General features: G+C 42.0%; 1 protein-coding gene across 3 annotated transcripts in view; it reads left to right on the forward strand.

The window, feature by feature from the left end:
• Nucleotides 1–22,788, forward strand: part of LOC119501642 (glutamate receptor ionotropic, NMDA 2B-like) — a 161,175-nt gene that overhangs the window by 128,593 nt on the left and 9,794 nt on the right. For all 3 annotated transcript variants that reach the window (XM_037792128.1, XM_037792127.1, XM_037792129.1), the window contains 6 exons: nucleotides 2,046–2,199; nucleotides 3,255–3,380; nucleotides 8,466–8,695; nucleotides 8,829–8,989; nucleotides 11,342–11,529; nucleotides 18,670–18,908. In XM_037792128.1, coding sequence (XP_037648056.1) covers nucleotides 2,046–2,199; nucleotides 3,255–3,380; nucleotides 8,466–8,695; nucleotides 8,829–8,989; nucleotides 11,342–11,529; nucleotides 18,670–18,908 — 1,098 coding nt within the window. The remainder of the gene's footprint in view (nucleotides 1–2,045; nucleotides 2,200–3,254; nucleotides 3,381–8,465; nucleotides 8,696–8,828; nucleotides 8,990–11,341; nucleotides 11,530–18,669; nucleotides 18,909–22,788) is intronic.

Here is a 22,788-nt window from a genome sequence, read left to right on the forward strand (position 1 = left end):
GTCCTCGAATAGTTAAGGTTAGGCATTGATCTTGAATAGTTAAGGTTAGGCATTGACCTCGAGTCCTCGAATAATTTAGGTTAGGCATTGACCTCGAGTCCTCGAATAATTTAGGTTAGGCATTGACCTCGAGTCCTTGAATAGTTAAGGTTAGGCATTGACCTCGAGTCCTTGAATAGTTAAGGTTAGGCATTGACCTCGGGTCCTTGAATAGTTAAGGTTAGGCATTGACCTCCAGTCCTCGAATAGTTAAGGTTAGGCATTGATCTTGAATAGTTAAGGTTAGGCATTGACCTCGAGTCCTCGAATAATTTAGGTTAGGCATTGACCTCGAGTCCTCGAATAGTTAAGGTTAGGCATTGACCTCGGGTCCTCGAATAGTTAAGGTTAGGCATTGACCTCGAGTCCTCGAATAATTTAGGTTAGGCATTGACCTCGAGTCCTTGAATAGTTAAGGTTAGGCATTGACCTCGAGTCCTTGAATAGTTAAGGTTAGGCATTGACCTCGAGTCCTTGAATAGTTAAGGTTAGGCATTGACCTCGGGTCCTCGAATAGTTAAGGTTAGGCATTGACCTCGAGTCCTTGAATAGTTAAGGTTAGGCATTGACCTCGAGTCCTCGAATAGTTAAGGTTAGGCATTGACCTCGAGTCCTCGAATAATTTAGGTTAGGCATTGACCTCGAGTCCTCGATTAGTTGAGGTTAGACATTGATGAGTCCTCGAATAGTTAAGGTTAGACATTGACCTTAAATGGTTATGGTTAGGAAAGGTCATCGGGCAGCGAGTCTTGCGAGAGCATTTGCAAGTTTTTGCCAGATTTTGCAGTTTGTAAGTTACCTTCTCGACACGACCCTGGGCCACATTGAAGGACAGCCTACTCAACTGAGGTGTGTGTGTGTGTGTGTCGGTGTGTGTGTGTGGCTAATCGAGAGAGGTGATCCACAACAGCTTGTGTAACTGAGGGTTACGTTGCACCTATACTTTATGAGGGTAATAAAATAACAGCAAACACATTATTACTCCCACATTGTCAACAGCAGCCATAACAGCTTCACTCATTCCGTTCTGATCTTTCACAATAAAAGTCATAGACATATAGCCTACACCGCATCAAGTGGCAGCTCAACAAAATAGCTTAATATATAGTTATATAGCTTAATAGCTTGTCGGTGTTTTTGTTCCGGTGCTCAGCACAGATCTGACACCTGTCTCTAATGGCTCCATTCTTATGTTTCTTTGCTTCACTTTGCTCATTGTAATTCTTCTTCGCTTTTTTAATGCATCCACTTTCCCTCAAACCTGTCCGTTCTGCTATTGTGTCAGGTCTGATTCCCTACTTTTCCGAAAAATACCTTTTGACAGCTTACGGAGAGAGTGCCTGAATCTCCTGCATGCTTTATACTTGTTAATGGAGAAGTAAGAACAACCCTTTTACTCAGATCAAACTCGTTGCGGTCGGCTGAAAAAGTTGCTATTTGGACTTCTTCTACAATGGATTCTGTCCGCGTGAACACGAGTGTAAAGTGATGCGTCTAGACAGAAGCTATTGCTCTTGGGTTATAGGGGCTGACGCTAAAACCTGCTACTTGCTCTTGATATATTAGGTTGCTGAAGAGGCTCAGTCACATTTATTCATTCATCAAGTGGAATAAGGACAGAGACGACAACAAAATGGACAAAGAAATGCAAGGCACGACGTAAAAGGCTATTTTTCAGCCATTTTAAAATGTCCACCTTTGTCCCTAATCACATTTCTTTACTAGAATCACTCACATGAACATTTGGAAAGCCTCCCAGCTCAATCACCTTCAAATGAACTAATGGCTGTGTTGAGCTATTTTTATGCTCTTGTGTTTTAGTGCTGTTTTTTCACTACAAGCTATTCTTAACTTTCTTGATTGAATTTGTTTTTTGAATGATTTTGTTGCTGCGGCACCAAACAAGACATTCCCCCCCTCGGGGAAACAGATTTGTCTCCATTCATTACCGGATGGATGAGGGATGTTTATACGATGGATGTTCTTTGTCTGTTTTTCTCTACTAGGTGGTGTTAAAGAACGCCCACATGGCCGTCGGCTCCTTGACCATCAACGAGGAGAGGTCGGAGGTCATCGACTTCTCCGTCCCCTTCATAGAGACGGGCATCAGCGTCATGGTCTCCCGTAGCAACGGCACAGTTTCGCCCTCGGCCTTCTTAGGTGAGGAGCTGAAGGAAGAACACAAAGGCCGTGTTTTTGACATGTTTTGATATTGTAACTATGAGGCTATCAGAAAACATAAAAGCAACGGTCAATCTTGTAGGATTGTGATCTTCAAAAAGACGTTATTACACCTACTGTTTAAGCCCTATTCCTTAATGGCCACAAAAAGTGGTTCTACAACCTAAACCCCTCAAGGTGCAAAGGTGAAATTTGCAGGACAGGTAGTACAGTCCAGTCAAATGTGAAAAACTATTTATGTCCACCATAAGGGCTGCTATAATATAAAAACACACTGGTTTATAAATTGCAAAACGTACATGGCATTTACTGTGAGCTGCATCATGTTGTATAGGCCACGCCCATTTCTGCTAGTAAACTATTTATTTTTGCAAATTATATTGTAAAATATGCAAAATCTACTTTTGTCAACTTCACACAGATTTTGTGACTCGGAGACACCAGATAGTTTTTAAAGACTCTCTGAAATGAGTCGTGTTTGAGTTTGATGTAAATGTCTTTTTTCACCAGCACTCCTGACGGATTGAAAGTGCTATATAGATCTTTGTCAGGTCGCTTTGGGTTCACATCCATTTATACACCTTTAGAAGCTGAACTAAAAGTGATTTAATGGACACAAGTGATCAGAGCCCAGTTTATATGATGAGGAGGCCGACTGGAGTACTTGATAATATATGGCTAACTATTTATTCTCTCTTTCGCTCCCTGTCTCTTTGCCCTCTTATATTTCCCACTCCTACTCCATTTCTCTGACTCTTCCTTCCTCTTCTCAATCTGGCGCTCCACATTTGCATATCTCTCTTACCCTCTCTCCCTCCCTCACTTAATTTTCTCTTCCCCTCTCTCTCTCTCTCTCTGCTGCTTTCGCTCTTTTCTCCCTCTTCCTCCCTCCCCTGATGTCCCTCGTCTCTTACAACCGTCCTTTTCCCTTCTCTTCTCTTTTCCTAATCTCTGTCCGTCCACGCTCCCTCCCTCCCTTCCCTCAATCCCTGGTCTCCCTTCATCTCTCCTCTCTTCCCTTCCTCGCCCTCCAGAGCCCTTCAGCGCGGATGTGTGGGTGATGATGTTCGTGATGCTGTTGCTGGTGTCAGCAATGGCTGTGTTTATATTCGAGTACTTCAGCCCTGTGGGCTACAACCGCTGTCTGGCTGACGGCAAAGGTGAGAGGCTTCAGCTCAACACACACACACACACACACACAGGCACGGTAGCTGTTGGGGGGCTGCACTTGTTTGAGGATATAGATGGAAATGGATGCAGACATTTTCTCCTCCAGCCTCCCTCATCTCTCACTCTTTTCACTCGGAACACACCAGATGGGAGGCCAAGCTCAGGTTGAATTTACCGGAGATATTATACCGTTGCAACATGTGCTAAAAGTGACGTATTACTTTGAAATTAAAGTTAGACTTTTCAGCACTCCACAGCAAATCTGTTTTGAAGGAAATGTGCAGTAATGCTGTCCAGATTAGGACCGTTTTTCTATGATAACAAAGCGTTTACAGTAATTGTTCATAACTCAAATCCAAGCGCTAGGTTCATGGTCATCAGATCACAGTGTTGGTTACATTTTGAAAAGGTCACCACTGATTTGAAGCACAAGATGCATTGGCATTTAAAATGTTCAAAATAAACCACAAGTCCTGTGCTTTGTATGCCCGCAATCAACCATCTGGACCTCCTCCCCACAATGTCTTTGCACTGTGCCGTTTTGGAAGAAGAATTCAGATCCTGCAATTGGCAGCTTTGAGAAAATATGATATAAAAAAAAGCATTTTTTATAAAACTATCACTATATCCTGTTAGTAGTACATGAGACAGATCATCTGTGAAAAAAATCATGTTCCTCTGTGTCCTCCTAGTGCTCCTAATGGCATTTACAAGATTTCACAGCACCAAAGGAAAACAACCAATCAGAGCCGAGCAGTATTTACAGCACCACTGCTCGCGAAACTCGCAAACTCAATTCAAACTGTCAAACTAGACAGCGCTGATCAAAAGCCAAAGCCAAGCACCACTCACCGGCCGGAGCAAACTTCCGGGCGCGATGGAATCTTCCACATACCATCAGGAGCACAGAGGAAGTTAGAGGAAGTACATGTGTGACTACGTCCAGTTTTCAAAATAAGGTGCTAACAAAGGGAACTGTATATACAAAATACATATAAGGAAATAAGATTGATTGGATTATATTCACCAGAAGTATAAAACAATACATTTACCTTATAATTAAATAGAAAGTACCACTAATTTGTGAGGGAAACGTCTTAATTCTTTGATTTTTGGGTTGCTGGAAAAAATGTAATAAATAATGCCAGACAATGACTGATATATTTGACTTCAGGACATCTCTGACTACATACATGCTGAAAATCAAACATTCTTACTGTATTAATTTGGATATTTTCCAAAGTAAAAGTCCCTAGAAGTGTATGATTCAACTTTTTCCCATGGTCTAGTGTATCGAGTCGCAATACTTATCGAATCGGCATCCAAGTATCGTGATAGTATCGAATCGGGAGATAGGTGAATCGTCCCAGCCCTAGTGAATATTGGTGGCTCATACACCCCAGTACCAGAACTCCTCAGTGTGTTTAGTTGCCTGTTAGCTTTAATTTTCTGGCATTTTCTAGGTTTCTGATTTTTCTGAATAGCATCTGAATTGGAGAATTATAAGCAGCCAACTTGAAAGTCCTGAATGTGAGAATATCACCAACACATGAAAGCAGTATAATAGTTTTGGCAATGAAAACAATCTGATGGTGGAAGCCAAATGAAGCCAAGTGCTGCTATCTGTCCACCAAATTCCAACATTCAAAGAGAGATAAAAACATGAAATGCTTTCATCTCTGCTGGTGAAGTCAGCGGATGGAAAGCAGAGTGTTTGATGAGTAATGCTCCAACTAGTCATTTGCACCAAATAAGGATGCGCGGGTCCATCTCTGCAGGTTAATGCTTTCTGTCTGTAACATCACCACTGCAGATGTACAAATTGTCTTACTGTGCACAAAAAAAAACAGAAGCGCACAAACAGAGCGCGGGCCGCCTCCACATATAGACGAGCCGTCCTCGCTGACCCAATGACTTCATTCTCCTCTTCCTCCTCCTCCTCCTCCTCTTCCTCTTCCTCCTCCTCGCTGCTCTCTTTTCATCATTTACAGGTGTGTCTCACTGCCTGGGTTTCAACACACCTCCTTCACACTTTGCATGCAACGCATTTGCATCAATTTCCATATTTCCCAAAATCACGTTTCAGCTCTGACAGCAAGGGGCTAGTTTAAGTGTTAGATCTCCCCCCAGCCAAAAAAGATAAGGAAAAAAAAAAAAAATCAATGTCTTCCCACAACTCTATCTCTGATGTGGCTATATATAGACAATGGTTATCTTTTTTTGTCATCCCTCTCATCCTTCATCATGTTGTGGAGAAGATGTGCTCCTCCCTAAAGCGCTGTTCTCTTCTGTGTGCCTCCTTGTTTTATCTGCTTGTAGCGCGGTGGGAGTTTGGTATCACGAAGAGTGCAGATCGAAGTTTCGACTCAAAGGATTCAACGCAATAATGTATCAATGGCCCAACTGCAGATTTGTAAAGTCTCTGCCCGATTCATTTAAACCAACTTTCTTCACAAACTTCACAAAGGAGATATTTGGCACGATAAAGTCCGTTTGTCCACGAAACAAAAGCTCCATACAACAATAAACAGCCACACGCCCGCACACACACTCTCTCTTTCTCTCTCACACATGCCCACACGAACATTATGAACCAACTGCTTATCGCAGCATAATGGCTGGTATGAACCAGTCTGCTGCCAGCTCAGGGATAAATTGGACCAACACAGTTCCTAACTGAATAAAAAATATATTAATTACATTCACATGTGTGATATACTGTAGATGTACGCTTTTGTTTTCGCTCCCATTTTTCACGAGTTGAAATGAAAGATCTTGTCTATCCACACTTATTTTTCTCAAATGTTGTGCATAAATGTGTTAAAATCCATGCTAGTGAGTATTCTCCTATGCCAAGATAATCCATCCACCTGACAGGTGTGGCATATCAAGATGCTGATGGTCACAATAAAAGAACTATGAACGATTGATGTCACATGACTATGGCTACAGATATGCAATTTTTTGGTCACACATTCTCTTCAGGGATGCATCCGTGAAGAGAACACTTCTGCGGAGCGTCAGACGCCATCGAAGATGAGCTTTTTAACCACTCAAGTCGGTTACGACGAAGAACTGCAGTCAGGCCAAGACCCTGCTGAAGACAACGAGCATGCAGATGAGCTTCACTGAAGGCTAAATTATGAATCCCGCTATAGTAAAGGCATGGCCCGCCCTCCCCTGCCTCTGATTGGCTAGTACTCACTGCCTTCATTAGTTGGATTGGTTAGGTCTAGGCATGAGGCGTGAGATTGGTTAACCCTCCTGTTACCTTCAAATTTACTAACATCTTTTGTCCTTGGGGTCAATTTGACCCCAGCAATTTAAACCTCCAGAAAATGATTATAATTGAAATTGTTACCCGAGTTTATGTCAGGTACTTTATGTTTGTTTGTTGACTACCTAAATAGCCCTTTAAATAAAATCAATATCTTCACGGGAACCATATTTTGCCGCCCCCAAAACGTGGGGAAATATCAAGGTTTTCGCAAGAATGATGTTTCCCCTCCCCCATGTCGTGTGAACTATCAGTGGTTCTCGCACTACTACAGTTATGGTTATGTTAGGTTAGGGCCCTAAAGCTTTTTGAAGATTATAAAGTTGCATGTTATAGTGACCTCAATATCATCCAAAACAAATGTGTGTAAAATGTTGATATTTTTTATATGTTTTATACAGCTAAAACAGTCTGGGGTCAAATTGACCCCAAAGAACACCGATGCGTACAGCATGTGTACAGGACATTGAAAACATATTATCATTTTAATTTTATGTTTACCCAGTTGTCCCCATTAAATTAGGAAGAGTCATTAAATATGAAGCAAAAAAAATGATGTGGTCAATCATTTATTAGATGTTAAACATTGAATGGGGTCAAATTGACCCCAAAGATAATAGGAGGGTTAAGGTTAGGGTAAGAATACGATGATAAGCCAATCAGAGGCAGAGTAGGGCGTGCCATGCCTTCGCTATAGTAGGATTTGTAATATTGATTCCCTGAGACGGTTTCTGACAGTTTGTGCAGAAATTCTTTGGTTGTGCAAATCAACTGTTGCATCAGCTGTCCCGCTGGAAAAAGTCTTAGACCTTTCATTTCAACTTGTGAAAAATGGGAGCGAAAAAACAAAAGTTTTGCGTATATATTTTTTGGTCAGTGAATACACAGTAGCTGATGTAACTGACATAAAATAAGAGTCTACAATCATACTAGCATCTCTGTGAGGCTTTACTAAATGCTAAATGCTAATGCTAACATGGCAACATGCTCACAAAGACGCTAAAATGATGATGTTTAGCAGGTTTAATGGTTATTATGTTCATCAGCTTAGTTTAGCTTGTTAGCATGCTATCTTTTGCTAATTAGCACTGAACACAAAAAACAGCTGAGGCTGATGGGAATGTCATTAGTTTTGCAGGATATTTGGTCATAAATCAAAGTATTGGACAAATTGAAGATTTGACCTGATTATGCTGCTATATGAAAAGCTGAGTGATCACCAAAGTTATTACAATTCCTCCTGAGGGGGACATGAATGTCTGTACCAAAATTCATGCCAGTTCATTGAATAGTTTTGGACTGGTGCAGGAGTTAATAAGACATTAAAGAGGACCCTATTGTGCTTTTGTGCTTTTTCCCCTCTCCTTTAGTGTGTTATATCGTTTTTTGTGCATGTAAAAGGTCTGCAGAGTTACAAAGCCCAAAATCCACACCAAAGGGAGTTAGTCTCCCCCACAGAAACACTGTTCCTGAACTGCCTGAAATGCCTTGTTTGAAGTCCTGCCTTTTCTTTTGTAATGTAGTGATGTCACTAAGTAACACATTTGCATAACACTTGCTAGTTTGGTACACCGTCAAATAAAGCTAGTTAGAGTTTTAGTAGTTAGTAGTTTTTTGACAAGATGCACATGAAAATAAGCATATTAGGTCCTCTTTAAAGTTTCATTCAACTAAACAGAATCCTCACTCAGCTGGAGACCCACCAGTAAAAGCAGACCAACTGTGTGTCCCACGCACTGGTGTAGAAACAAAAGCTGATCTGTCCCATATACTTTAAGCATGGCTGTGTTTCTTTCAGAACCTCACGGTCCGTCCTTCACCATCGGTAAGGCCATCTGGCTGCTGTGGGGTCTGGTCTTTAACAACTCCGTGCCGGTGCAGAACCCCAAAGGCACCACCAGTAAGATCATGGTGTCAGTGTGGGCCTTCTTCGCTGTCATCTTCCTGGCCTCCTACACTGCCAACCTGGCTGCTTTCATGATCCAGGAGGAGTATGTGGACCAGGTAACTGGTCTCTCAGACAAAAAGGTAAGAAGGAAGCTTTCTGTTTGATGCTGTTTGATGCCACCTTTGTTTTCTTTTTCTTCACCTGTACCTTTAATTGTATTAAGTTGATGCTTTACACGCCTCTCTCTCTCCACGCTCCGTCTTCCATGTTTAGTTCCAGAGTCCCAACGACTTCTCGCCTCCGTTTCGGTTCGGCACCGTCCCAAACGGGAGCACGGAGAGAAACATCAGGAACAACTATCCAGAAATGCACGGCTACATGACGAAGTTCCATCAGAAAAACGTCAACGAGGCTCTTGGGAGTCTCAAGGCTGGGTGAGAAACTGCACACTGAAGTGGTTCATTTAGTTTCACCGTAAAACCAAAGCTGCAAAAAGACTTCCGTATTAAAATGAATTTGAAGGATCACATTTATTATTTAAACGTAAGTCCCTATTTGACAAAATGGTCTAATCTGTGTAACAACAGCAACATAAAGTTTACTGATCCCGTGGGGAGTCGGGCGGTCCGGGATCAGACAAGCGCTGTTGTTTTACCTTGCATGGCAGCTGGATTCTTGCGATGTCACAAGATCATGCGAGAAACTCAGGATCACATATCACACGAAAATCCATCTTGTTAGGCTTCAAGTAATGCATTTGTGTCCGGCAAGCCAGAACACGGACCATCCGTGATGAGCTACCTGCAGCTACAGACGTGGCTTAGGTGTGCGACGGAGAGGCGACTGTTCGATCTAAACAACAATGGCGGCTCCTAAAGAGGTCAACGTAGATGCTGCAATAGCATCGGTTGTATCAGAACTGGAGAGTGCTTCTTCATTTAAAGAACAGCAAAGAACGACACTGAAGACTTTTCTCGATGGAAAAGATGTTTTCGCTCTTCTCCCGAGCGAGAGAGTTTGATTGACAGATGGTTCATCCAATCACCTGCCAAGTATTTTTGAAAGTGTCTGCCCTTCTCCAAACAGTTTCCACTGATGGCTTCTCAGATGTTTTTTTTTTGTAGCAAACCATCTGGCCGTTCAGGTTAGCTGGGGTTTGTGCTAGATGAATTTAAGTTGCTATAGCCGCTAACTGAAGGTCCGTCTCCGGCTGCTCTCCTCCCAGCAAATTAGTTTCCCAGCGGCGGGGAACACAAAACAAAAATATTAGTCTTTTTTTTTCTTTCTGCCACTTTGGATTAAATCCAATAAACAAACTATCAAAACGTACACGGACCCTGGATAAATCAGCTGACGCTATCCACTCAAGACAGTATTTTGCTACGTTAGCTCCATACTGTTGGCACTGTAGGGGCGCTGAAGAGAGGCAAGGCAATCAGGACCGCCCATAAACGTCACATCCTTTAGATTTTAGAGAGTCCTTTACATAGAAATCAGTCCACAGGCTGTTCTAAGCAACCGAGAAAGTCGAGGAAGGTCTCAGTTTTTGAGTTACGTTACAATTAGGGCTGTCAATCGATTAAAATATTTAATCGCAGTGAATCGCATGATTGTCCATAGTTAATCACGATTAATTGCAAATAAATCGCACATTTTTTATCCGTTCAAAATGTACCTTAAAGGGAGATTTGTCAAGTATTTAATACTCTTATCAACATGAGTGGGTAAATATGCTTGCCTTATGCAAATGTATGTATATATGTATTACTGGAAATCAATTAACAACACAAAACAATGACAAATATTGTCCAGAAACCCTCACAGGTACTGCATTTAGCATATCAAATATGCTCAAATCATAACATGGCAAACTGCAGCCCAACAGGCAACAACAGCTGTCAGTGTGTCAGTGTGCTGACTTGACTATGACTTGCCCCAAACTGCATGTGATTATCATAAAGTGGGCATATCTGTGAAGGGGAGACTCGTGGGTACCCATAGAACCCATTTTCATTCACATACCTTGAGGTCAGAGGTCAAGGGACCCCTTTGAAAATCTCAATGCCAAAATTTAGCGTAATTTTGTTATTTAGCCTTGTCCTCCAAGCTAGTATGACGTGGTTAGTACCACTACATTTTTTAAGTTTCCTACTTTCATATGATACCAGTATCTTTACTCTAGCTTTAAAAGTGAGCCCGCTACAACCGTAAAATCTTAAATTGCTTTAATGCGTTAAAGAACTTAGTGGCATTAAAACAAATTTGCGTTAACGCGTTATTATTATTATTGTTAATTTTGACAGTTACATTCCCATCACACATTGATAATACAAAGCGATTAATAAATGTAAATTGTTACATATAGTACCTTTAAGGGGTTGAATTCAGTTTTATTGGAGCAGATTTTTTAAGGGAATCAAAAGCACGACAGAGTTTGAAACAATGATCATTATATCGTAGTCACATATTGTAATAGCAAATGTAAATTGTGGGGAAAATATATTCCCTTCTTTTTGTCTTTCCAACTTGTCTGCATGTAAACATATTGTAGATGAATAACTCCAATAATACTTTCACTCCCCCTCTTTCATCAAGTGTGCCTTTTCGCCACACTGTGTGCCAGCTCCTGTCTTTGGCAAACCAAGTGGAAGTCTATTACACTTATCAGCAGCTTAGTGCTATTTAGCAGGTTAATTGGAATGTTGTAGCTGTGATGTCTGACTCCGAAGTGCTAATTAATTGTAACCTATCTCTCTCTCTTTCTCCCTCTCTCTCTTTTTCATTAGTAAACTAGACGCTTTCATTTACGACGCGGCCGTGCTGAACTACATGGCTGGCAGGGACGAGGGCTGCAAGCTGGTGACCATTGGCAGCGGCTACATCTTCGCCACCACGGGGTACGGCATCGCCATCCAGAAGGAGTCGCTCTGGAAGAGGCACGTGGACCTGGCCATCCTGCAGCTCTTTGGAGACGGTGAGACGACGTGCTGTTTCCGCCGCTGTTTTATTCATAGCTAGTGCACAGTTTAATGCACTCAGCAAGCAGAGACTCTGTCATGCATACAGCTGTGCTGATGTGATGAGTTGTGTAAATAACAACTCAAAGATGCATGAGTTAGTCATTGAGATAATGCAAGGTATTTTTAGGGAAGGACCAGAACATAACTTCTTATTAACAGCCTTGAAGCAAACGTTAAAGAGGATCTATTATGTTTTTGTACTTTTTCCTTTAGTGTGTTAAATAGTTTTTAGTTTTTTTGTGCATGTAAAAGGTCTGCAAAGTTACAAAGCCCAAAGTCCAAGCCAAAGGGAGTTCCTCTCCTCCACAGAAACACTGCTCCTGAACTCCCTGAAACGCCTTGATTGAAGTCCCGCCTTTTCTTCCGTAACGTGATGATGTCACCAAGTAACACATTTGCATAATACCTTCCTAAAGACTATTTGGCACGCCCTCAAACAAAGCTAGTTAGAGCGGAGCTGGAGCGGAGTCTGAAGAGTTTGGCCAAATACAACAGAGTGGGCCAGCTGACCAATCAGAGCAGACTGGGCTTTTCAGCATACAAAGGGTGAAAAGAAGTGCTGCAGCACAGCCGTACTAGGAAAATAAAGCGTTTTTGAACAATAGAGCATGTAAACATGTTCTTGTAGAAACTCAAAATACGAGCATGCACCTGAAAATGAGCATAATAGATCCTCTTTAAAGGATAAATCTGGTTTATTTCAAATGTGGTCCTACTTTATTGGCTTTGGCTGTTTCATTTGGTTTCGGTTATAATAATATTGTACTCCACAAGTTACATGGCAAAAACATGGTAGCATCGCTGAAGCAAAGTCTGATGGGGTAAGAAACCCAGTCGTACAAGTAAATGTACGACTGGGTTTGAACACAAGGATGATCTAAACCACTTTATTTGCAGGCAAAACTGAAAGTGAATGCACCTGAAATATTGGGAATAATCCCTCACTGCACAGTAAGGCAGCGTGTGTGCACAGCTACAGTAAGAGCTGTCTATTGCTTAGGTTAAAGTTGTAGCAGGAAGATGGTATATAAACTGTGATAGATGTTTACAACAAACAGTTTTGGTCAGAATTTCACCAACAGCCTTCATCATTTCCTCCAAACAACTTAAGATGTCGCCAATTCCCAGATCTCAGCAATTAAAGCTGCAGTCGGTAACTTTAAAGTTATTTTTATAAAACGGTCACTATATCCTGATAGTAGTGCATGAGACAGATAATCTGAAAAAATCAGGTTCCTCTGTGTCCTCATAATGGCATTTGCAAGATTTCAAAGTGCTCGAAGGAAAACAACCAATCAGAGCCGAGCAGTCTCTACAGCAGCTGTAGATCAAGATTCTGTTACTGTAATGCCTATTTCTCTCCTCAAATGTTTTCAGAAACATATGTTAGTATACTGTTTAGCTGTAAAATTAGAAAGTTTGTGACCCGGCCGGTGGGCGGTGCTTGGTTTTGGCTCGACTGTTTTCAACATGGCTGCCAGGTCACAAACTTTCTCATTTTACAAATGAACACTAAAATATGTTTCTGAAAACATTTGAGGAGAGAAATAGCCACCACAGTAACAGAATATTGATTCATATTTGATCATTGCTGCCTAGTTTAGCGGTGATTGACAGCTGCTTTAGTTAATGCTCTGCTCTGATTGGTTGTTTTTGTTCTGGCAGGGGGAAATCTCGCAAATGTCATTAGGAGCACTAGGAGGAGGCAGAGGAACATGTTTTTTTTCACAGATTATCTGTCTCATGCCCTGCGACTTCAAGTCAGGATATTGTGACAGTTTTATAAAAATAACTTTTTATCAACTGCAGCTTTAACTTTGTGAGAACAATGTTATAATAACCAGTAGAAACGATGGTCAAACCTAAAGAAATAAGATCCAAGTTGTAATAAACCTGAGCTAATCATGTCTCAGGCTGTGCTGTAGGGACAAATAACAGTGGCTAAGTTTACTTCTCATGTGTATTTGTGTAAAATGCAATATCTTCCAGAAAGAAACTGAGGCAAAGATGGGCTTCTCAGACAGTAACATTTAAATAGAGGAGCAGAGAGGGAAGAAAATCATAGTTCTTCTAAGTAATTTCTGTGTCTACGACCACAATTGTGGTGATTAATTGGCTCCGCAAGTCAAATGTACATATAATTCCACTCTCATATACTGTATATGAAGAACAGACAGAAAAGGTAAGACGGCGCTGCTAGGAATATAACATGAGATTTAGCTCCACCGTGGGGGCCCCTCTGCTTTATGATCCCGCTTGCCTTTTATGGGAGACTGTCCAAGCTCTCCAGGGCTTGTTCTTTTTGAAACACTTCATTCCTGTCAGCTCAAGCCGGAGTATTAATGAGTCGCAGAACGAGCAGGGAATGAAATAAAACGTGTTCAAAATGTCCACTCCTACATGCTTTATGGTTTTCAAGCAAAAACTCTTCATCATAAACAAGTCAAAGTGTCTCTGCTGCTTGCCCGGTTTATCGACTTTAACAGACTAATTTCACAATGTCCCGTGTTGATGTACAGCTCAATGCAGAACGGGGAATGTAATGGAAGTTTGGTGTGTGTGTGTGTGAGTGTGTGTGTGTTGTTGCTAGTTTATTTGGGCACGGTCCAGCGTGTTGTGAGCATCCTGAACCAAGGGCCCTCCGGGGCCCACTATAGTGCGTCCCAGTTAGGGGTGCCAGCATAGCTCCTGGTGTATTTCAACACCGTGTGTGCGCGGGTTTGTGTGTGAGTGTGTGTGCGAGCGTGCGCATGTGAATATGGGTCAGGCCTCTGAAAATGAGAGGGCCTATGTGTGTAAGCGAGAGTGTGTGTGTGTGTGTGTTAGAGAGATAAAGAGAGAGCGGTGTAGAGCTTCTGACTATTTATGACACAGGTTTATTTTTATCAACCTAAATACAAAGAGTGTTGTGTGTGTGTGTGCGTGTGTGTATTGTTTCTGACTTATTGATTATACCTTTTTTTTAACCTGTTTGTAAGACTAGTTTGTGTGTTTTTCTATGAGCACATGTGTGTGTTTGAATGTGGGTCGGCTCGCAGTAACACCCCCCCTGTGCGACTGCATTCATACAGGAACCAAGCGTCCCCGTCTAGCCCCTCTCAGGATTTCAATGTCACTTTGCCACGCCTCGCCATCCACTCCCCTCCTGGTGGCCTAGAAAGTGATCAGACTCACGTGGAGAGCCCGGTGGCCTGGTACGAGGGCTGGAAGAGAGTCTGGGTAGTCTGACGCAGGCCTGAGCAAAAAAAAAAAATGTGATTTTTTGATTGGTTGTTGGATGAAAAGTTTTGGAGTCGTTTGCAGGACGTGTTGAGTTAAATGACCTTTCAGCCTTGAAATCAATGACAGACCTGTTGCATCATTTCAGAGATAACAGGCATCAATAAAATGAATGAAAGGTTTCTTCAGTTCTAAAATGTTCTCTCTTTTTTAATCTGACTTTTGACTAAAAGTAAAAGTGACTAAAGACTGGTCCACGCTAAAAGATTTTTGAAATCTTAACAGATATTGAAAATGTGAGAGACCCAACACATAACATCATGTTATGATCAATTTAACAGTTTTGTTCCTATAGTATCAGGTGACCAACAATTTGGCCAAAACAGCACAACACACACTCACAGATTCCATTCATGACCAACAAGAATCCCGACTCTCGAAACAGGAAATCTCGCAAAATCTTTCCCGATCAAACGTGACTTTAGCGTAAACAAACATGGCGGACGACGGGCGGGAAGAATTAGCGATGTTAGTTTTTATTTTGTACTGAAAATTCATGCAGGATGGATGGATGAAGTCATTGAGACACGTTACATAAACACTCGTGTTGTTGCCACAGATCAACAAGTTGGTCCTCCATTTCTGAATCCATCTTATTACTACTTTGCATTTTGCATTAGCCGCGGCCGCCACGATGGCAGTTGTACTTCCTTCCTCAGTCAGCTTGGTTCTCAATTGGATATCGTTCTTTCCCACGTGACTGCGTCATCGACTGTCTGGGTTCCCCGTACACAACAGGATATCCGATGTTAAATATTGAACATGTTTAATATTTGTGATTTGAAATCGATGCGACCAGGATGGACTTCACAACCGATCGGGGATGTAAAAAACACTCTTAACAAACCTCACACTACAGGAATATCTGGAAAGATAATCTTTAGAACCATCAAAAAATCACGGCTTTGCTGACGATTGTCGGGACTCGGGAGGGAGGAATTGTCCTCCCGAGTCCCTTGATTCTGTTGTAGTGTGTGCCCGGCATAAAAGTAAGAAGGGCAAAGAAGACAACAGGCAATAAAGATTATAAGCTGATGGTTTTTATTCAAGTTCTCATTGAACTGACTCTTTCATTTTGTGATTCAAGTCAAATGTCAGCTGAATCATTCTTTCAATTGAATCTTCTACAATGTCCTGACAGTGTTATTGTCCACCGAGCAAGGCACCATAAAAGTTAAAGGAATAGTTTTTTGGAAATATGTTTATTTGTATTCTGGGGGAGAATTAGATAAGAGGATTGAAACCACTCTCATGTCTGTATAGTAAATAGCCTATGAGGCTACTAAGCTTAGCTTAGCATAAAGAAATAGTTTGCACACAACCCCCCATAAAAAATAGTGAATTGTTGTTTTTACCCTTTAGTATAAACGAGATATAACATGTTAATTAGTGAATTTAGAGGTGCTGGTACAGAAGGCATGTTTTGTTAGCCGTGCTAGTTGTTTCCAGTCATTATGATAAGCTAAGCTAACTGGCTGTTAGCTTTAGCTAGAAATACAAATAAGTGTATGTCCCAAAGTTTTGAACTATTATTTTTAGGTTACAAAGTAAACGTTATAAACAAAATAAAGGTTAAATGCCTCCACTCCACAATCTTAAACTTAACACTGAAAAATCAACTTTCCGAGACCTCAGACTTGCTTGAGATAAATGCATAAAACATCCCAAAACAACTGTTTCCTACTGTACGTCAAGAACGAACGTTCATGTTTAATCACTGTGTCTTATTTTTGTTATAATAGGCCTTTTTTACGGAGGACATTTTGAGATATAACAGTAGAGAAAGCACAGGTGTAAAAAATACAGTTAACGCTGTTTCATGGTGGGAGAACTGAGCCATCGTTAGTGTTATTAGTTACACCTGAGCTTTTCCGACTATGACAAAACAACATGTCTGCTGTGAAAAAGGCCTATTGGCATGGCAATATAGTTGAGACTATGTTTTTGTATGTATTAAAACGTAATTTCAGGTGTTTGTGGGCATGTACGTTTGACTGATGAAACACATTCATCAGTCAAAAGTAATTCTCTGGAAGAACTCATAGTTTAATAGTCCACCTGCCGACCTTAATGATCACAGCTGAGATAGATTTGAGTTGGAAACTCTGAGTGGAGTGGAGCCATAATGCATTTACTCTTTTATTAAAGGTCACTTTTTACAGAGTTGGACCTTCCTAGCGGTCTAGAGCACACAGTGTATAACGGTGATGACCTGGATTTGAATCCAGTCAGGGACAATTGTTGCTTCCCCTCACCATGTTTATGTTTTACTTTCCACTGTCACATGTCTAAGTATTTTTTGGGGCATTTTCCAAGTTGTCACTACAGACGAATGTTCCCGTTTTCTAGAAAAGATTTTGCTATTTAAAAACAGATTAGGGCTGTCAATGCCATCATTAAGGCTGTCAGTGTGCTGACTTGACTATGATATTGGAGACACATATCTTGAGGTCAAGGGATCCCTTTGAGAATGGCCATGCCAAAATTTAGCTTAAGTTTGGAGCGTTATTTATCTTCCTTTGTGACAAGCTAGTACGACATGGTTGGTATCAATGGATTCCTTAGGTTTTTTACTTTCATATGATGCCATTACCTTCAAAAAAACTGAGCCCGCTACAACCTAAAAGTCACAAGTTTCGTTAATGCGTTAAAGAAATTAGTTTTCTTTGCGTTAACACGTTATAATGGCGTTAACTTTGACAGCCCTAAAACAGATAACAAACATAACCACAATGACATTCTAATGTTAGGAAACAATCCCCCAACAAGTTGGCCCAACACAAATAAACCAAAGTCATTGTGTTAATACGCTCTTGCCATACCAATACCAGTGTTGTACACCACTGTCACGTCAAAACAGCTACAAAATGGTTGCATTTCACAATCAGCTTCTCAGCAGATATAAGCTAGTGTCTGTATTTCTGCCTGCGTGTGTGTGTGTGTGTGTGTGTGTGTGTGTGTGTGTGTGTATGTGTGTGCGTGCGGTGCCTCTCCCTGAGTTTGTATGCTGCGGAGCTTCTTGTTGCTGCTTAGAGGCCAGCCAGTGCTCCGGTGCAACAGTCGCGCTGACGTGCGGCGACAACGGCTGAATGTATGATTAATTAAGCGACGCCTGTCCTGCCACAGTCAGCTTTGATAGAGAACAGCTCGTGATGAAACAGAAGGTGACCCACAAAAGACACCAGAAGCTCAGGGACCGGCATCAGACGCACGGACACACACACACACATTTTGTGCACACGCATTGCATACATATGCAAACATTTTTTTTTACAGTTTGCACAGATGGATGCATGTTTCCACATAGATCGAGAGAGAGACACACAGTTATTTTGCAGGAAAGAGTGCAAAAAAAGATCAATGTAATTAACATGTGACCAATGGCATGTGTGTTACTCTTTTCCTGTCTGCAATGAAGCTTACTGCGAAATTCAAGGCTGCATTTCACTTCTAACTCCCCTGACCCCCCCCCCCTCTTCCCAACGTCTGCCCGCCATCTTCCCTCCTCTCTTCTTCTGTTGCATCATCTCTCCATCCCTCGTGTCCTCCAATACCCATCCTGTTATTACATCATATCCCTCCTCTCTCCTTTATATTTTACATTCTTTCCCACTTTTTTCACACTCCGTTCTTTATTTCAATTCCCGTACGAATCATAAAAACACTTCTCCGCATGTCGTCATCGTGCCCCTTTCCTCTCGTCTCGTCCGCATATCTCCCTCCTTCTTCCTTCTTGTTGTCGCTCCATCAACTCTTTATCAACCATCCTTCCTTGCCTCCTTCCTTCCCCCTCTTCTGCTTCATCCTCCATCCAGGTGAGATGGAGGAGCTGGAGTCCCTGTGGCTGACGGGAATCTGCCACCACGAGAAGAACGAGGTGATGTCCAGCCAGCTGGACGTGGACAACATGGCCGGCGTCTTCTACATGCTCGGCGCCGCCATGGCTCTGTCGCTCATCACCTTCATCTGCGAGCACTGGTTCTACTGGCAGCTGCGCTTCTGCTTCATGGGCACCTGCTCCGGCCAGCCCGGCTTCGTCTTCTCCATCAGCAGGGTGAGAAAGGGAGCTGATGCATTTCACATCCATGCTTGTGTTTTCAAGCATCAAATGAAGCATAAGCTCAGTACTATCACACTTAACTATCTGGCTCATTTTCCAAATTTTGCTGATGTAAAAGAAACGGTGGCTTCAACGCAGCAATAGCTCCAAAAGTCACTAAATCCAGCAAGAAAATTGCTAAGTCGGTAACACTGACTCCCTCCTAAGCCACTCCCCCAAACTTATCATTTTGAACATAAACAACAAACATGGCTATTGTTAATACTCGACACGCTCCCAGTTTGGAGAAGCAGACAGGAGTTATCGCACTGGACCAAAGCAATGTACTGCTGTGGACGAGGGCAGCAGCAAAACCTATTTTAGGTACCTAAAAGAAAGGCCCACCTAAAAAAAATCTACATCAGTTTAAGTGTACACTATATTTAGAATATTTTCCCAGTTAACCTTGCCGTCAGACAGCCCTTTCTGACGGGGACCTGAAGCCGTTGTATCCACCTATGCTCCAGGCAGCGGTAAACCAACAACCCCCGTGTTCTGCGAGGTAAAATTACTGTTTTTGTCTGGTTGCTTTGGCAATTACGACTTCAGTTCCTCGTCAGAAACATAGACTGTATAGCTCTCTCATGGCAAGGTAAGCCAGCAAAAATATTCTAAAGATAGCGTACACTTAAACTGATATTGATTTTTTTAGGTGGCTAAAATATGTTTTGCTGCCGGCCCCGTCCACAGCTGTACATTGCTTTGCTTCCGTGCGGTAACTCCCGTCTGTTTCTCCAAGCTTGGGCATGCCGACCGTCATCTACTGTAGGTAATACACTGACTATGGATAAGAACCTCAAATAACCCCACTTCAAAACACCTGAACTATCCCTTTAAGTATATGTGGGGTTGTTTGAGTTAGAGTTTTCTCAGTTGGGATGAAAGACGGGGGAACGAAGGGGGGGTAAATGTGACAGAAGGAGGTCAGGATGTAGAGAGAGGTATGAGGAATTAAAGGATAAATAAAGAGACTGATATTGAAGAGTCAAGGAGAAACAGTAGCATGATGTGGCAGCCAAAGTCAACGACTAGCAACAACACTTTCTCACCAGAATAGGTTATATTTCTCCAGTTTACCACTGCGTCACCGACTCCTCCTTGTCTGTAAAGTGACCTTCATCACTTGTTCATTCAGCCCTTCATCATCAGCATCACCGTCTTCACTTTATCCTTCCAGGCTTTAGAGATGTTCAAATTGTAAAAATGAGCATGTAAACCAAACCAAACTCTCACTTCCAAACAGAAATTGGAGCTTTTTTCCCTTTTTGTTTCGAGCGGTGAGGCCGCTCTAACGTCCGCGGGGTAAATATTTACAAAATGTTGAGCCAAAATCAATATTTCACTCAACAAAAATCAGCCACGGAACCGGAGAGGGTAGATTACTGGATCCCAGGAGACCAAAGTCACCCCCGAGGTATTTGATTTGCATTCCAATTGTTTTGACATGGCTTCGGTGTAATTCACTGTGTGCCTCTGAAGGTGAACCGCTGCAGGCTGAACCACGTGGCTAATTTACAGCACAGACTCACACACCGCTGCCCCCCCCCCCCCCTCCACACACACACACACCACACATTCGATATGCTGCTGTGGTGCCGGGGCTGCTTGTGCCAAGAAAGCAAGGCTACGGAGAAAAAAAAAAAGCTCCAACATAACATGTTCCCCTCTCTGCTCTAATATTACGCTCCAGTGCCCAACTTTGATTATTTTGTATGGTGTTAATTTAACGTCTTGTTTACGGCCGCGTGTGCGTGTCGGCGTCTGTTTGTGCAGAAGGAGCATGAAATATCAGTCGCTAAAAATGTCAGTTGACTTCTCATTTCCAACGACAGGCAGCTTGGTGTTGTTTTTTTTTTATTATTACATCATTATAATTTGTATGGGGACTGGCTCTGAAAGCAATTACGCTTTATGTTAACATCCAGCGATTGCTCTCATTTACAGAAATTACCTCTGTCTTTGCTACAATGTGACAACACAAATGAACGCCGAGTGTCCACAAATACAGCCAAATGATTCAGTATGTTAAAATATTCATCGAGAGGGTTCATTTGCATACGTAGCGGCGAGCTCGGGCATCGCGACACAAACAACAGTGGAAATTACAGTTTATTATCTTTCCACAATCCTCGGCCATTGTCTCCTTCTCATTTACTCAAGTGTTTTCTCTCCAGCCTTGGCCGTTTCTTCATCTCCCCCCCTCCCCTTACTCTGCCACTCATTGATTCCGCTTTTTTAATTTCACAGCATAATCCAATAAACTTTATTGTTATTGCGGCAATTAACATTTAAGCTCGTCAGTGTAAAAAATGAGACATCTGTCACGGTCGGCGTGAGTCACGTGGTCACGGTCATGGCTTCATGGTCGGTTAGCGTTCCCTCCCGGCGAGGCGGCGTTGCGAGCGGCTCTCCCCCGGCTACCTGCTCCTCCGGGTCCCACCTGCAACGCTGAAACAAATTAATTATATCGATTTAAAAAGCCTCTAATGACTTTAGAACAGTAAATGTGTTAGAGGTTTAATCACTCCTACTTTTCACATCACATCATGGGTTGGTTCATTTGCATTTAGCACCATATACTTCCACCAAACACAAAGCAGCGTTAAATTAAGAGCTGCAGCATGTACAATAGGCCCTCTACACTATATGCAATCATACATAGGAGGGCAGCTAGTTCTCTGTTGATTTCCTGCCTCTCTGTACCAGTGTAATCACTTATAGATTTTACTGTGATCCCCTGGTGGATTGAAAATTCTTAGGAGCCCTCAGGCCACAGTTATTGCTATTCACACATGCTGCCCAAATAATCAGCTACTGCAGCGCTGGGCCGGCAGCAATCTGCCAACTGTTACATTATGTGGGCATGTGGAGTGGACCAAATCTGCTGTTGAATACGAAGCAGCAATCACTTTGTTAAATGTCCAAGAGTCGATGCACTATAGTATTAACTTATTGTTCCGTCGTGGTTGTTGCTTATTTGTGCGTGTGCCTAAAAGGGGAAAAAAAAGCTTACAAAACCACACACATCCGGAGCTCGCTCTCAAACGTCATCGCTGTCATAGACGTCACGGGAGGGAAGACGTGACAGATTGGCAGCAGGTGGGGGTGTAATCAAGACAATGAAAGAAGAAAAACAAAAGATATGAAGCAATGACAAATTGTATAAACAGGCAGATGGAAAAAAGAAACACAGATGAGGCGGAGAAGGACCAGATAAACATTGAAAGATGGCTCTAAGTGGGAAAAAAAAACAACCCTGAAATATCACGCAGGTGGGTGTATACATTTGTCCTCCACTTCAAGATCCAAATACCTTATTTCTGAAATATGAGTCCTTTTGTATTTATGTTACCACTCTTAGTTTTAGTCATTGTCAAGCTTTAGATACTGTTAACAGACTGTGAAACTGAAAGAAGTTATAACAAGGGCTGTCAAAGCTAACGTGATAATCTGAAAAAAGCTGAAGTAGGTGAGATTGAGGCAAATATGATTTAAAAAAGTTATTTTTATAAAACGGTCGCTATTTCGTGACAGTAGTACATAAAACAGGTAACCTGAAAAAAATCATGTGCGTCTTTGTCCTCCGGTGCTCCTAACGTCATCTGCAAGATTTCCCAGACCGGAGGATAACAAGCAGTAACAGCTGATCTGAGGTCTGCTGTCGATGAGAGCCGGCTGTCAATCACTCGCGAACTCCGACCAAACGGTCAAACTAGGCCGCGCTGATCAAATATGAATCAATATTATGTTACGTTAATGCCTCTTTCTCTCCTCAAATGTTGTCAGAATCATCATGTAGCGTACTGTTTAGCTGTAAAATTAGAAAGTTTGTGAC

This window comes from Sebastes umbrosus, chromosome 14 (assembly GCF_015220745.1).
Source record: "Sebastes umbrosus isolate fSebUmb1 chromosome 14, fSebUmb1.pri, whole genome shotgun sequence".
Lineage (NCBI taxonomy): Eukaryota > Metazoa > Chordata > Actinopteri > Perciformes > Sebastidae > Sebastes > Sebastes umbrosus.